Source organism: Bos indicus, chromosome X (assembly GCF_029378745.1).
Source record: "Bos indicus isolate NIAB-ARS_2022 breed Sahiwal x Tharparkar chromosome X, NIAB-ARS_B.indTharparkar_mat_pri_1.0, whole genome shotgun sequence".
NCBI classification, from domain to species: domain Eukaryota; kingdom Metazoa; phylum Chordata; class Mammalia; order Artiodactyla; family Bovidae; genus Bos; species Bos indicus.
Window position 1 is genome coordinate 71963771 of NC_091789.1, and position 16933 is coordinate 71980703.

General features: G+C 39.1%; 1 protein-coding gene across 6 annotated transcripts in view; it reads left to right on the forward strand.

Annotated features, from left to right (window-relative positions):
- Positions 1–2541: 2541 nt before the first annotated feature.
- CHM (CHM Rab escort protein) overlaps positions 2542–16933 on the forward strand; it is a 260470-nt gene continuing 246078 nt past the window's right edge. For 4 of the 6 annotated variants that reach the window (XM_070785342.1, XM_070785343.1, XM_070785345.1 and 1 more), the window contains exon 1: positions 2542–2616. In XM_070785342.1, the coding sequence (XP_070641443.1) occupies positions 2568–2616 (49 nt within the window). In that variant the 5' untranslated portion in view covers positions 2542–2567. Of the gene's footprint in view, positions 2617–2636; positions 2855–16933 lie in introns of those variants that run through there. The other 2 variants (XM_070785344.1, XM_070785346.1) reach the window with 1 other exon arrangement.

Here is a 16933-nt window from a genome sequence, read left to right on the forward strand (position 1 = left end):
AGATATGAAAGTCATGAAGACATGTTCATTGCTGTAATCCCAGCATCTAAATCTTGCACATAGTATTTAAATACTTGTACATAGTAGGTACTCAATGAATATTTAAGGAAAGTTAAATGAATTAATAAGTTGTATCTTCACAGTGTGATTATATTTGTTAAAAAATTTCTGAATCCACAGAAAGTTAGATATGGTCATATTGAAAAGGATATATATATATATATATATATATATATACACATATACATATACACACATGCACACATACATATGTGTATACACACACACACACACACACACATACATATACCCAAATATCTCCAAAGACAAAAATACTTTCATTTATCATGTTTTTAACCACCCACCCGTCTCCAAAATAGAGATTTTGGAAAGCTTCTTGCATTTCCTCTGGTAAATCTATTAATTTTCATTTCCACTGCTGGTATTAAGAGTCTCACAGATCTCACAGTTACGGTCTATTTCACTTCTGATACTACTCAAAACTTTCTATGTGTATCAAGGCAAATAGCAGAGTGATTTGCTAGACAATAATTTCCCTTTTCAGAGGAAACTCTATTACACAAAATATTCACCAGAGGACCCTATCACAAGAGTATTGTTCAATACAACAAGAGATTCCATAAGTGATATTAATACAACACTGTATAATGTTGCTAATGATTGTCACAAAACTCAACAAAGTGCAGCCAAAAACCCCAGTAAAATACAATTTTAAAGACTTTTCATGGAACTTAATGTGGTAACAAACATGTATTGAGCATCTTCAAAATATAAGATACATTCTAGTGATGGGCATCTATCAAGGTGAAGACCCAGTCCCTGTCTCTATAGTACTTACCATTAGGGGAATCAGGGCTAAGTTGTTCAGCAAACACTTACTGAATTCCTGCTATACACCAGGCTTGTGTTTGATGCAGGGGGTAAAAAGATAAGTAAGGCACAACCTCTATCATTAGGGGCTTATAATTTAAGGTATGGTATATCTGGGTGTGTATTTTGAGGGCTATGTGTCCAGTATAGGAACCAACATAAACACAAATAATTTTCAGTGCAATATGGGAGGTTATGACAGAGTGGTAGCAAAATGTAGGGAAATTTAACCCAATATAGGGAAGAAATGCAGGGAGGAGGTGGTGGAAATGACTGACTGAGTCTTGGGGGTAAACGTTACCTGGAGAATGGGAAGATCATTCCATGCTGGAGGAACAACGGTGTGACTGCGGAACTACAAACAGCTCAGAGGTCAGGCAGGTAGTGTAAGGAATGGTCCAACGCGGCACTTTCTTTGAATTATTTTGAAACTCTGGTAAAATAACTACACGATGAATTTCTGGGATCAAAAAAGTACCCTCCCTCACTCCCATGCATCTTCCCTCTCTTTTTTACTTTGGTATTATAAGACAGCTGCTGCTGCTGCTAAGTCGCTTTAGTCGTGTCCGACCCTGTGCGAACCCATAGATGGCAGCCCATCAGGTTCCCCGCCCCTGGGATTCTCCAGGCAAGAATACTGGAGTAGGTTGCCATTTCCTTCTCCGGTGCATGAAAGTGAAAAGTGAAAGGGAACTCGCTCGTCGTGTCCGATTCTTAGCGACCCTATGGACTGCAGCCTACCAGGCTCTTCCGTCCATGGGATTTTCCAGGCAGGAGTACTGAAGTAGGGTGCCAGCATTTTAAATAAGGGGGATGAGGGTGCAGGTGGGAGGAGGCCGACCTTGAAAATACTCACGAGAGCTATATTAGCTGCTTGGCAGAGGCAATCTAACCCTCATCAAATACAATCACTTGAATACAAAGGCCACTTTACTTAGATCGTCTCTGCAGTACCTAATTGGGAAAATCTTGTATGAACTCCTTGTATACGTGTATGAAACCAGATTCAGTTAATGCCTATCAAGCAACTACTGTGCTTTCATTTTTCCCTTCTGCAACCAATATTAATATATAGCCAAGGTGGTTGTTTGGACTAACTAGAACAAATACAGATGCAGTAAGGTTCCATTCCGGCGAAGCTAGGGAGAGATTTTTTGTGGATTTTTACTCGGGCGACAAAGACAAAAAAACCCGTAAGGAATAGAGTGTGAAGGTATTGGTGTGAAAAATTATGCTTCGGGGGCCAAAACGAAAGTATAGACACGCCAAAGGAAACAGTTTCCAGGCTGAAATGAAAATTTCCTTTGTTCACAGAGCAATTCCCTTTCAATTTCACTCCGCCCTCGTGTCTCCTAACAAATCTTGCTTCATCATTGTCAAGCAGTTCGCAGGTCTTCCCACCATTCATCTTAGCCATCAGAGTAAAAATCTACAACTCTTTTCTACCTCAAAACTCCAGGCTAAATGCGCTACTGTTCTCAGCCTGGAAAAGGAATGGAGCTTTTAAAGTTCGATTAAAAAGTTTCAAATACAGTGCTGTAGCCTCCTACCGGGACCCACCACTCGAGAACTACAATGCCCAGAATGCACTGTTTCCCTTTCGCCATCTACCGCGGCAGTGCGGAACTTGATCTTATTTGCACAAGAAACAGTCACATGACACGTTTCCTGTCAAGATGGCGGATAATCTCCCTTCGGAGTTTGATGTGATCGTAATAGGGACGGGTATGTGTGGCTCTGATACTACCTGGACAAAGTGTAGGAAGTCTGTCCCATTCCTACCTTCTCTGTCAGGAGCGAGGGTCGGCGAGAAATGTTGGGGTCGAGTGTGGGAGGAAGGACGGAAAGGAAGTGAGGTAGTCTGGAGTCAACGCGGGACTTGGGCGCTCCAGGGAGGGGCTTGGACCCGCGGTGCATAGCGCCATTTGAGTAGGGGTCGATATGGTTGATGCCGATTGCTGAGGTTGGTTGCTGCGGGTGATTCCTGTAATTTTCTTAGAGGGAGGAGGGTTTGCAGTGTCAAGAGAACGGAGGGTGGGAATTTTATCAATGGAGACACCATGGCATGACATTATGATTTCCTCGTTGATTTCAAAGTGATATTCCCCATTATTTTGTCTCGCCATTTCATAGGAATTTTTCATATATTTATATAATCCTAGGGTTCAGTGGATCTCGGATACAGTTTGTTACTCAGTTGTTACCCATTTACGTTTAAATGTACTAAGGCGAGGAAGTGGATTATTTTCTGTTGTGTTGAGAAGCATGCCGCTGCTGCTACTGTTAACTCGTTTCAGTCGTGTCCGACTCTGCGCAACCCCATAAACAGCAGTCCACCAGGCTCCTCTGTCCCTGGGATTCTCCAGGCAAGAACGCTGGAGTGGGTTGCCATTTCCTTCCCCAATGCATGAACGTGAAAAGTGAAAGTGAAGTCTCTCAGTCCTGTCCGAGGTTGTAATTTGTTGAGGTAGCCATTATTCCTGCTTTATGGTGCTGAAAGAAACCATTTTGCTTTCTTCTACCCATCTATCTACCCACAGCTAAATGAGCTGAGAACAAGGTCTGTGAGTCCAGTTTTAGTGTGTGATCATATCTTTCTCTTGTTTGCCCATGGTTGATGCTTCATGTTTTGGGTGGTGCCAGAACTCCCTCTGCAGTTTCTAGTTGACAAATTACACGTACAACACGTGGCAGAAAACATTTGAAAAAGTTGTTATTTTGTTTTTCTTAACAGTGTAAAGGGTGAATTTTAGATGGGATGAAATAGTTTGTTGGGTGGGGTTTTGTCCTGTCTACAGAATGTGGTAGGCTGGAGAACCTCTGGTGAATGAGACCCTGTCCATTGTGTTAATAAATTCAGCTCATTGTCTTCTCAAACAGTAGGAGCAGCCATGTTTCCAGGTCGGGAGTAAAAATAACTACCTATTTTCGACTGATTATTTGCTAATCCGTGTGCTAAGCTCTTTACAAATCGTATGTAATCCTCATGACTTTGTTAGAGTAGGCATTTTCTACACTTTACAGAGGAGGAAAAAAAGCTTAAAAAGGTTGCAGTTTGCTCAAGATCACACTGCTGGTAAATTTCCAAAAGTCCATTGTATACTAAAAGGAGAATCAGTAGTTCTGACACTCAGAATTAAACCATATTAATTGAAATAACTGGGAAAACTTGGTTGTAGACCTTGCTTGGCCATTAACCAGCTGTGTGAATTTCTAGGGTTAGGAACTTAATCTCTCAGAGCCTATTTCCTTGGTTTTGAATATAGGCAGGATAAACTAAATAACCTTTCCAGTGTTGTCTAACAAAAAATTCACGTATTCTAGTTCTACATGGGTGATTGTTCTCAAAACAGTAAGGACATGTTTATTCTCAACCTGACAATTGCATGGCTACAAATTACTTTGCTGTAACTGCTATGAACAGATCTTGGATGACAGCTGGAAGGAGTCAGTAGATTCTATTTATTCTCACCAGTCTATCTTAAAACTTAGAACAGTATCCATTTAAAATAGTTGTTATACCATACTTGGGTCCTGTGTTACTCCCTTTTTTTGTTGTACTTTGGAACTTAGGGTGTTTTAAAAATTACTTTGTATCATTAAAATATTGTTTCTTGATTCAAATTTAATTGAAAAGTGGCAATTCTTAAGTGCTGTTAATTATTATATAAGAAGTATTTTGCTCTCTAGTTCAGTTTGTAATATGGACTATATCCATCTTCTTGGAGTCTGTTATGATAGAGGTAGGAAGATTCTGTGAGTGATCCAGAAAATTGCATCAGGAAACATCTGGTGTATTTGGAAAAAGATTCATTTTAGACTTATTAATATGAGAGTAATGTTACTTCTCAAAGTATGGGAAGAACTTATTTGAGTTAGAGGTTTTCATATCACTTAGTGAACACTGTGTAACTTTTCAAGCACATTGTTTAAATTTATGATTTGAAGCTTTGTATGTAGATAAAAGTCATTCCCAAATAAATGAATTCAATAATTATAATCATTATTAAATAAGAGTGATTTTTAATGTGTTTGGAATATTTCTCTTCTGAAATAGTATGCTGAAAGTGGCCTTTAAGATATGTTTGCCTTACTAAGTATACTAGCTTGAGTCAGTCATAGAAAAATCAGTGTTTCAAAGATTCAGTTTTGATAACAAAAGCAGAAGTAATCATGCATGTATCAGAAACATGAAGAAATGGGCTATGAGATGCAGTTTTTCTTTTAGCAGATTTAGTTTCAGTTAAAATGTCATAAAGAAACAGTTGCTTTATCAAGTAAAATAACCTGTGGATAATATTTTAAATCCTTTTGGCCTTGACTAACTTGTTTTTCTTTTCATTCTTCATAATATAACATTTTCATTAAGGACATGTTTTGAAGAGATTATGGGAAAATAAAGATTTGTATGCATTTTCTTAGTTAAGCCCATTTCCTCCTGATTACAAAATACAGGAAATAATCTCTCAAACACCTGAAAACAGAGGAATAAGATAAAGTACTTAAACTATGCAGAATATAGAAGAAACTGAAATAAGGAAGGAGGGCCAAATGGAGCCTCAAGGGAGAGGACAGAAATGGAATAGCAACTCCAGTATAAAATTAAAAAAAATTTTAAAAGTTAAAAAAAATAATGACAATTATCTTAAAAAAATAGATGTAGAGATGAGTGTCTAGAAAGTGGCCTTCAGTTTGGGTGCATGGTTGTAATTTTTAAGACATTTGCCATTTATAAAGACATTTGAATAATAACTTTGTAGGTTACAGAGAAGTATCATTGGTCACAGGTTAAAAATTATCCTAGTCACATAATAACATAATAGCACCTCACTGGAGGTGACTTATCTGGCATCTTGTATAATCTGTAACCTGCAGCAGAGCCATCAATTCACCATAAGGGCAGGTGGGATGGAAGTTACAAGCATCATGGGATATTATTGGCATTCTTCTTGCATAGGGGAATCCCTCATTCTCTCACCGAGAGCATATTCATTCTTACTTTAGAAAATTTTAGCATGCTCAGAGCATATTAAGTCTTAGTCACTCAGTCGTGTCCATCTCTGTGACCCCTTGGACTGTAACCCACCAGGCTCCTCTGTTCATGGGATTTTCCAGGCAAGAATATTGGAGTGGGTTGGCATTTCTTCCTCCAGAGTAGACACAGGAGATGTTAACAACTGCTGCAAAAGCTGTGTTTGGAGGGTGTCATTAGACCTAAGTGACAGTTCATAGCCTAATGTGAAAGGGGAGAGACAAACACCTAAAATGCAAACCTACATCAGGCAACACAATGACCTGGGACCATTTGGCATAGTGACAGACTACACGGTTTTTAGAATAGTCAGCCCAGAATTACTGAGAACCTAGTCCCTGCCCTTGTGACGTTTACTGTGTTACCTATTCTGAGGAACTGTTTGGGGTTACTGACAGTCACATGCTTAGAGCTGTTCTAAGACAATGTGGGCCTTTCATTGCATCCTTCTTGTTTTCTGAAGACCACATAGAGATTCATTCAGCATCCCTTTCCTTTCTAAAGTGCATCACACATGTTATATTTTGGAGTTCTTCCCCTAAATGGACTGTCGAGTAGACTAACTTAAACATTTTTCCTGCAGAGGATAAACATGGATCCTTTTCATTTAATAATTTTATTGCTAAAGATTATGGGGAAAGAAATGAAATAAGAAAAATAACAAACATGGGGGAAATTACAGGGATATTGCTCGTAAATCCTGACTGCCTTGCTATATCAAGCTCAGCATAGTCCAGAATCAGTCATTGTGGCAGCCTGGCATAAAGGGAATCACTTAATCTTCCTTCTAGGTGACTTTGGGCAAGTTGCATAACATCTTGGAACATCAATTTGTTCATCTGTAAAGTGAGAGACTTGAATTAGGTGACCTCTAAGATAGGCATCTCCCAACTCTAAAATTTACCATTGTGTGTGCATAATTATGACACTGGGTCCTTGAGAAAAGACTAAATTTTATATAGTCCTCATTTGAAGTCAAGTCAGTGTTTTCAGAAATTTTTCTATCAAAGCAGCTTATAAAGAATCATTTTCTTGGAAATGATAAACTGCTTTCATCAGGAAAGGTCATGTGGGTAGCACAGCTGAATTTCTTGATGTTCAGTCACTCAGTCGTGTCTGACTCTTTGCGACCCCATGGACTGCAGCACAGCAGGCTTCCCTATCCATCACCAACTCCTGGAACTTGCTCAAACTCGTGTCCATAAGTTGGTGCTGCCATCCAACCATCTCATCCTCTGTCGTCCCCTTCTCCTCCTGCCTTCAATTTTTCCCAGCATCAAGGTCTTTTCTAATGAGTCAGTTCTTCTCATCAGGTGGCCAAAGTATTGGAGCTTCAGCTTCAGCATGTTCTTCCAATGAATATCCAGGATTGATTTCCTTTAGAATTGACAGGTTTGATCTCCTTGCAGTCCAAGGGACTCTCAAGAGTCTTCTCCAACAACACAGTTCAAAAGCATCAATTCTTCAGTGCTCAGCCTTCTTTATGGTCCAACTCTCACATCCATATATGACTAGTGGAAAAAACATAACTGACTAGATGGACCTTTATCGACAAAGTAATGTCTCTGCTCTTTAATATGCTGTCTAGGTTTCTCATAGCTTTTCTCCCAAGGAGCAAGGGTCTTGTAATTTCATGGCTGCAGTCACCATCCACAGTGATTTTTGAGCCCAAGAAAATAAAGTCTGTCACTGTTTACATTGTTTCCCCATCTATTTGCCATGCGGTGATGGGACCGGATGCCATGATCTTAGTTTTTTGAATGTTGAGTTTTAAGCCACCTTTTTCACTCTCCTCTTTCACCTTTATCAGAGAGGCTCTTTAGTTCCTCTTCTCTTTCTGCCATAAGGGTGGTTTCATCTGCATATTAGATGTTATTGATATTTCTCCCGGCAATCTTGATTCTAGCTTGTGCTTCTTCCAGCCTGGCATTTCGCATGAGGTACTCTGCATATAAGTTAAATAAACACAGTAACAATGTACAGCCATGATGTGCATCTTTCCCAATTTTGAACCAGTCCATTGTTTCGTGTCTGGTTCTAACTATTGCTTCTTGAAACATTGGGGGGCAGTAATGTTGTCGGGGGTATAGCTGAAACTGATTTTTACTAAATACCTGTTTATGCCAGACTTTCTGCCAAGTGATGTCTTATGTATGTGTATTATTTAGTCCATTCCTGGGATGCCAGTATGTGGTTCTAACATCAGAGGATGTCCATGCTTCTTTTTGCCTGTATTTCCCCAAATCCATGAACCTGTGGTCTAGAGCAGAGTTTTTTTTTTTTGCAAGATGCCACCTATTTGTGGTCATGGAATCAATTCCAGCATTTAAAAAAAACAAAGGTGGAACAGAATATGTATTAGAATATATTATATGTAATAAGGATGAGTATAGTTTTATGGAATATATTTCATGTGTGTATCACTGAAGCACACCCACATACATATATTCATATATATTTAAGGGGAGTGGCTGAGGGCAAAAAGTTTAGAGAATATTGATTAACTGAATAGTAGGAATGAAAGTAGTATTTTAAAAGTCCTTTTGTTTTATAAATGCTATACCATCCATATGTTCTGTTTACTTTGACATGTATGTATCTTATTTGAGAGCATTGTGTAGTGCAGCAGTCCCTGATCTTTTTGGCACCAGGGACCGATTTTGTGGAAAACATTTTTTCCATGGATGGGGGACAGGTTGGTTTGGGGATGATACAAGTGCATTACATTTATTGTGCACTTTATTTCAATTATTATTACATCAGCTCCACCTCAGATCATCAGGCATTAGATCTCAGAGGTGGGATAACCTAATTTAGTGATTGACAGTGTGGCTCTGAAATTGGACAGACTGTGTGTGAATCAGTTATGAGTCTTGTGCCACCTTACACATGTTCTTTAATGTCTTAAGTTTCTTAGCTCTAAAAGAGAGTAAACCTCAGAGAGTTCTGTTGAGGATTTGGTGGAATAATTATTTAAAATGCTTAGTAGGTGTTCAGAAAACGTAGTTTAAATTTATAGCCCATTATCTCCTACTGAGGGGCTTTTATCACCACTGCTGTCAAGGAGTGAAGGCTTCCTTGGAAAGGCTCATGGTTTCCATGGAGAGCAGTGGAAAGATTCAGGTGTCTGAGTCATTGTCCTGCTCTTCTCACTGGCTGTTTGGTGGGAAAAACCTTTGTATGTCTCTTACCACTATTTCTATCAGACTTCTTAACTGATGATTTTCTTTCATTTTCTTTTACTCTGTTTTGTTCACCAGCTTGCAATATTTGTTGTTTTGCCTGACGGTTTTGAACAGGTTTATCTTGTTTGAGGCATAGTATGAAACTCTTGTCAGTGTAAAATGATGAAGAAACTAAAGAAAGCATACAGATTTTGCTGTTTGAAAAATGCTTTGCAATTCTTCAGCCATTTATTGATGGAGAAGTATGTCTTTTCTGTTGTCAATACCTAGAAAAGTAAAGGGAATTATATAACTGCGAAGCAGATTCTTTGGGAGAAGCTTACCCTTCTCTATAAATCATAAATTTGAACCAATCACTCAGAGAGAGCTGCATCTGTAACCAGAGTTCTCTCTGCAGCATCATTTTCATCTCCCATGCCTCATGTCATTTTCTTGTTTCCTCCAGTGTTCTCATGATGTTTTGGGTAACTCAGGCTACAGCAATTAAAATCAAATACGGCTGCTCGCCATCACATTCTCATGTTTAACATAAAATCCCAATGCACAGAAACAATTATAATTCCATATAATTGACCTGTTACTCACACTCTTAAGTTTCAGTGCAATCTTCTAACTGAAAAGTTAGGCTTTGTAACTACGTAAATAGTTTAAAATGGTCTATGTAAATGGTTTAAAACCTAGAACAGCTTAAAAGTCACTAACGCTTCTCAGTTTATATTCATATGTATATTACAAACTATATATATATGTGAACATATATTATGCATAAGTGCTAGAGAGATTGGAAACATTTGGGGGATATTTAGTTGTAACAAACAAAATAGGGATACTTTTGAAAGATTGATTTATTATCATTTTTGCTTTTCTGATAATCTTATTAAAAGGCAGTGTAAAAGATGAGAATTTATCACAGATATTGACTTCTCCAAGTGTGATTATGAGAGCTATTGTGTTATTCATAATGAGACTATTTAAAAACTAGTTTGAAAATAGGTGAAGAGACCAGGGGCAGGTTTGCCCGTGTGGTGCTTCACAAGGGTATTTGATCTTATATTGGATTTTTACCAAGAGTTTAAGTGAATAATGTCATACCGTTTGACTGATTTCATTTATATCACATTTATAAAAGTACCAGTATCTGCTTTTTCTCCTAAGTAGTGTTCATACATATCTTTTTTGTCCAGCCCAGTGTTCATGTTGAGTTACAGTGGCTTTTGGTTAATGGTAATTTTAGTCATTTTGTATTGCTTTGAACTGTTTTGGGTCATGTATCTGTGATCTGAATTTGCATATTTGTTAAACTGCTTTTCAATATATGCATTTAAAATAATTGTGATGGAAAAGCTTGCACAAAGTAAAGTGTAGGGATATAACATTTTACATACAGATATCAGGCATATTAGGAAGATGCTGAGTTGTGTTCTAATCCTTAGTTTTCTATATTACTTTGGTATGAGCTAAGCTAAATAGATGACAGAAAATTAAATTTAGTATATACAACACACTGTTAGACAAATGTATGAAATTATTTCTAGCATTTGTTATATACTGAGTACTATATTAAGCCCGTAAAGTGCATTATCTTATCTGATTATCACGGTAACCTTGTCTGTTGCTAGATGCTTATTGTTATCTCCATTTTACAAATGTGGAACCTAAGACTTAGTTAAGTTTGACTGAGGTCAGACTGTTAAGACTGAAGTTGCTCTGGCTAGGTGTTGTTAGACTGAACTGGTTGTATTTTTCCATGTGAAAAAATACCTTATATTGTCAAGGTTAGATTATTGTGCTATAGTTTCAGTTCAGTTCAGTTCAGTCGCTCAGTCCTGGCAATTGCTTCATTTTGGGGGGTTACTATTGTTGACACTAAAGTCCTGATGCCAGAGAAGCCTTGTGATGTTAACTCCTTATTATAGACAGCATCATGATGTCTGTTGTCATCTTGCAAACATTTTGAGTAAGGCGAACCTAATGACCTGGTTGTATTTATCCCTTAAAACTGAAAAAACAGAGTCAGCCACTGAAGTAATGGCAAGAAATGGGGTCAGAGAATACAGTCATATTTCTACTTGAAAATCTGTTTCCCTAGGAATTATTCACTGATTACAAGATACATAATTTTCAACAGAAATAAAATCATTGTTAGAAATGCCCTATGGGTTATTTGTGTGTGTGTAAGGGTTTGCCATTTTGTCATTTAAAATTTCTTTTTTAGTTTTATGTGCTTGTAAATTAAGTTTTCAAGATCAAGTATGGGACTCATTGTTCTGTTCATGAAGCTTTTTTTTTTTTTTTTTTGGGTTGGTTGGTTCTTTTGGTTCCTATAATTGTCAACAGTTGTCAGCATTTACAGTGGATTCATCCTATTAATAATTGACAGAGTGGATGTGATAATATCTTTTCCCTCCAAGGACCCTGTCATTAACAAATAATAATAATAATAACTAACACTTTAATGTCTATATTTCCAGACCATTTCGCACTTTGTGTGTATAGATGTGTGTATGCTATTCTATTTTTCACATCACAGTGTTATGAATATCATTTCATAATAACCAAATCTTCATCCTCAGTGTCTTAAAAAGATAACTTCTTATTTGGAGATAATTTTAGATTCACATGCAGTTGTAGGAAATGGTATAGAAAGATCGTGTATATATTTCATCCAGCATTCCCCAGTGGTAGTAACATCTTGGATAAATACATGTGATATAAACAGATAATTGACCTTATGAAATGACCTTATTTATTGACTGTGCCAAAGCTTTTGACTGTGTGGATCACAATAAACTGTGGAACATTCTGAAAGAGATGGTAATACCAGACCACCTGACCTGCCTCTTGAGAAACCTATATGGAGGTCAGAAAGCAACAGTTAGAACTGGACATGGAACATTTGGAACTGGTTCCAAATAGGAAAAGGAGTATGTCCAGGCTGTATATTGTCACCCTGCTTATTTAACTTATATGCAGAGTACATCATGAGAAATGCTGGGCTATAAGAAGCACAAGCTGGAATCAAGATTGCCAGGAGAAATATCAATGACCTCAGATATGCAGATGATACCACCCTTACGGCAGAAAGTGAAGAGCAACTCAAAAGCCTCTTGATGAAAGTGAAAGAGGAGAGTAAAAAAGTTGGCTTAAAGCTCAACATTCAGAAAACGAAGATCATGGTATCTGGTCCCATCACTTCATAAGAAATAGATGGGGAAACAGTGGAAACAGTGTCAAACTGAATTTTTTGGGGCTCCAAAATCACTGCAGTTGGTGACTGCAGCCATGAAATTAAAAGACGCTGCCTCCTTGGAAGGAAAGTTATGACCAACCTAGATAGCATATTCAAAAGCAGAGACATACTTTGCCAACAAAGGTCCGTCTAGTCAAGGCTGTGGTTTTACCAGTGGTCATGTATGGATGTGAGAGTTGGACTGTGAATAAAGCTGAGGGCAGAATTGATGCTTTTGAACTGTGGTATTGGAGAAGACTCTTGAGAGTCCCTTGGACTGCAAGGAGGTCCAACCAGTCCATGCTAAAGGAGATTAGTCCTGGGTATTCATTGGGAGGACTGATGCTAAAGCTGAAATTCCAATACTTGGGCCACCTCATGTGAAGTGTTGACTCACTGGAAAAGACCCTGATGCTGGGTGGGGTGGGGGGCAGGAGGAGAAGGGGACGACAGAGGATGAGATGGCTGGATGGCATCACTGACTTGATGGACATGACATTGAGTAAACTCTGGGAGTTTGTGATGGACAGGGAGGCCTGGCGTGCTGCGATTCATGGGGTCGCAAAGAGTCTGACACAACTGAGTGACTGAACTGAACTGAATGACCTTATTCAGATGTCACCAGTCAAACATATACTTGTGTGTGTGTTCAATTCTGTGTAATTTTATCAGATGTGTGGATTGTTGTCAAATCCAGATACAAGACAGTTTCATCATAGTCTCTCATAATATCTTTTTATAGCCACGAACACTTCCCTCCTTCCTACGTCTCTAAATCCTGCTGCTTCTGCTGCTGCTGCTAAGTCACTTCAGTCGTGTCCAACTGTGTCCTACCCCATAGATGGCAGCCCACCAGGCTGCCCCGTCCCTGGGATTGTCTAGGCAAGAGCACTGAAGTGGGTTGCCATTTCCTTCTCCTAAGCATGAAAGTGAAAAGTGAAAGTGAAGTCGCTCGGTTGTTTCCGACTCTTAGCGACCCCATGGACTGCAGCCCACCAGGCTCCTCCATCCATGTGGTTTTCCAGGCAAGAGTACTGGAGTGGGGTGCGATTGCTTTCTCCGCTCTAAACCTGGCAACCCTTTATCTGTTCTTAACTTCTATGATTATGTCACTTCCAGTTCACTTCACTTCAGTCACTCAGTCGTGTCCTACTCTTTGAGACCACAGGAACTGCAGCACGTCAGGCCTCCCTGTCCATCACCAGCTCCCGGAGTTTACGCAAACTCACGTCGATAGAGTCAGTGATGCTGTCCAGCCATCTCATCCTCTGTCGTCCCGTTTCCCTCCTGCCCCCAGTCCCTCCCAGCATCAGAGTCTTTTCCAATGAGTCAACTCTTCACATGAGGTGGCCAAAGTATTGGAGTTTCAGCTTTAGAATAATTCCTTCCAAAGAACACCCAGGACTGATCTCCTTTAGGATGGACTTGTTGGATCTCCTTGCAGTCCAAGGGACTCTCAAGAGTCTTTCCCAACACCACAGTACAAAAGCATCAATTCTTCGGTGCTCAGCTTTATTCACAGTCCAACTCTCACATCCATAAATGACTACTGGAAAAACCATAGCCTTGACTAGATGGACCTTTGTTTGCAAAGTATGTCTCTGCTTTTGAATATGCTATCTAGGTTGGTCATAACTTTCCTTCCAAGAAGTAAGAGTCTTTTAATTTCATGGCTGCAGTCACCATCTGAAGTGATGTTAGAGCCCAGATAAATAAAGTCTGACACTGTTTCCACTGTTTCCCCGTCTATTTCCCATGAAATGATGGGACCCGATGCCATGATCTTCGTTTTCTGAATGTTGAGCTTTAAGCCAACTTTTTCACTCTCCTCTTTCACTTTCAACAAGAGGCTTTTTAGTTCCTCTTTACTTTCTGCCATAAGGGTGGTGTCATCTGCATATCTGAGGTTATTGATATTTTTCCCGGCAATGTTGATATCAGACTGTGCTTCTTCCAGCCCAGCATTTCTCATGATGTACTCTGCATAGAAGTTAAATAAGCAGGGTGACAATATACAGCCTTGACGTACTCCTTTTCCTATTTGGAACCAGTCTGTTGTTCCATGTGAGTTCTAACTGTTGCTCCTGACCTGCATATAGGTTTCTCAAGAGGCAGGTCAGGTGGTCTGGTATTCCCATCTCTTTCAGAATGCTCCACAGTTTATCGTGATCCACACAGTCAAAGACTTTGGCATAGTCAATAAAGCAGAATTAGATGTTTTTTTCTGGAACTCTCTTGCTTTATCGATGATCCAGCAGATGTTTGCAATTTGATCTCTGTTTCCTCTGCCTTTTCTAAAACCAGCTTGAACATCTGAAAGTTCACGGTTCATTTATTGCTCAAGCCTGGCTTGGAGAATTTTGAGCATTACTTTACTAGCATGTGAGATGAGTGCAGTTGTGCGATAGTTTGAGCATTCTTTGGCATTGCCTTTCTTTGGGATTGGAATGAAAACTGACCTTTTCCAGTCCTGTGGCCACTGCTGAGTTTTCCAAATTTGCTGGCATATTGGGTGCAGCACTTTCACAGCATCATCTTTCAGGATCTGAAATAGCTCAACTGGAATTCCATCACCTCCACTAGCTTTGTTTGTAGTGATGCTTTCTAAGGCCCACTTGGCTTCACATTCCAGGATGTCTGGCTCTAAGTGAGTGATCACACCATCGTGATTATCTGGCTCGTGAAGATCTTTTTTTGTACAGTTCTTCTGTGTATTCTTGCCACCTCTTATTTATATCTTCTGCTTCTGTTAGGTCCATACCATTTCTGTCCTTTATCGAGCCCATCGTGGCATGAAATGTTCCCTTGGTATCTCTAATTTTCTTGAAGAGATCTCGAGTCTTTCCCATTCTGTTGTTTTCCTCTATTTCTTTGCATTGATCACTGAGGAAGGCTTTCTTATCACTTCTTGCTATTCTTTGGAACTCTGCATTCAGATGCTTATATCTTTCCTTTTCTCCTTTGCTTTTCACTTCTCTTATTTTCACAGCTATTTGTAAGGCCTCACCAGACAGCCATTTTGCTTTTCTGCATTTCTTTTCCATGGGGATGGTCTTCATCTCTGTCTCCCGTAGAATGTTATGAACCTCCGTCCATAGTTCATCAGATGCTGTATCTATCAGATCTAGTCCTTAAATCTATTTCTCACTTCCACTGTATAATCATAAGGGATTTCATTTAGTTCATACCTGAATGGTGTAGTGGTTTTCCCTACTTTCTTCAATTTAAGTCAGAATTTGGCAATGCAGAGTGCATGATCTGAGCTACAGTCAGCTCCTGGTCTTGTTTTTGGTGACTGTATAGAGCTTTCCATCTTTGTCTGCAAAGAATATAATCAGTCTGATTTTGGTGTTGACCATCTGGTGATGTCCATGTATAGAGTCTTCTCTTGTGTTGTTGGAAGAGGTTGTTTGCTATGACCAGTGTGTTCTCTTGGCAAAACTCTATTAGCCTTTGTCCTGCTTCATCCTGTATTCCAAGGCCAAATTTGCCTGTTACTCCAGGTGTTCTTGACTTCCTACTTTTGCATTCCAGTCCCGTATAATGAAAAGGACATCTTTTTTGGGTGCTCACAGAATGCAGTCCACTGGAGAAGGGAATGACAAACCACTTCAGTATTCTTACCTTGAGAACCCCATGAGCAGTATGAGAAGGCAAAATGATAGGATACTGAAAGAAGAAGTTCCCAGGTCGCTAGGTGCCCAATATGCTACTGGAGATCAGTGGAGAAATAACTCCAGAAAGAATGAAGGGATGGAGCCAAAGCAAAAACAGTACCCAGTTGCGGATGTGACTGGTGATAGGAGCAAGGTCCGATGCTGTAAAGCGCGATATTGCATAGGAATCTGGAATGTTAGGTCCATGAATCAAGGCAAATTGGAAGTGGTCAAACAGTAGATGGCAAGAATGAACGTTGACTTTCTTGGAATCAGCAAACTAAAATGGACTGGAATGGGTCAATTAACTCAGATGACCATTATATCTACTACTGCAGGCAGGAATCCCTTAGAAGAAATGGAGTAGCCATCATGGTCAACAAAAGATTCCGGAATGCAGTACTTGAATGCAATCTCAAAAACGGCAGAATGATCTCTGTTCGTTTCCAAGGCAAACCATTCAATATCACAGTAATCCAAGGTTATGACCCAACCAGTAACGCTGAAGAAGCTGAAGTTGAACGGTTCTATGAAGACCTAGAAGACCTTTTAGAACTAACACCCCAAAAAATGTCACTTCCAAAATCTTATTAAATGTCATTTCTAGTAGATGATTAATAAATACACTAGTATTTCTTTAGATATCCTGTCATTTATTTAACTTATCAACTTTTTTTTGACACTTCAAGTTTTCAGTTTTTCACTTTCATGAAGTGATACTATGATGAACCTGGTGTACCTAAACCTTTTGTATGTATTTAGTTTTTTCCTTAGGACAAATACCTAGAACTGTAAATGTTAAATTGAATTTTAGGGGGTGGTTATGTAATGATTTTCATTTGTATTGATGAATTACCTTAAGGAAAGATTGCTAATCTATTATCACTAGCAGAGTATGAGAACACTTACTTTCCCATAGTCTTTCAGTATTTTCTAAGAA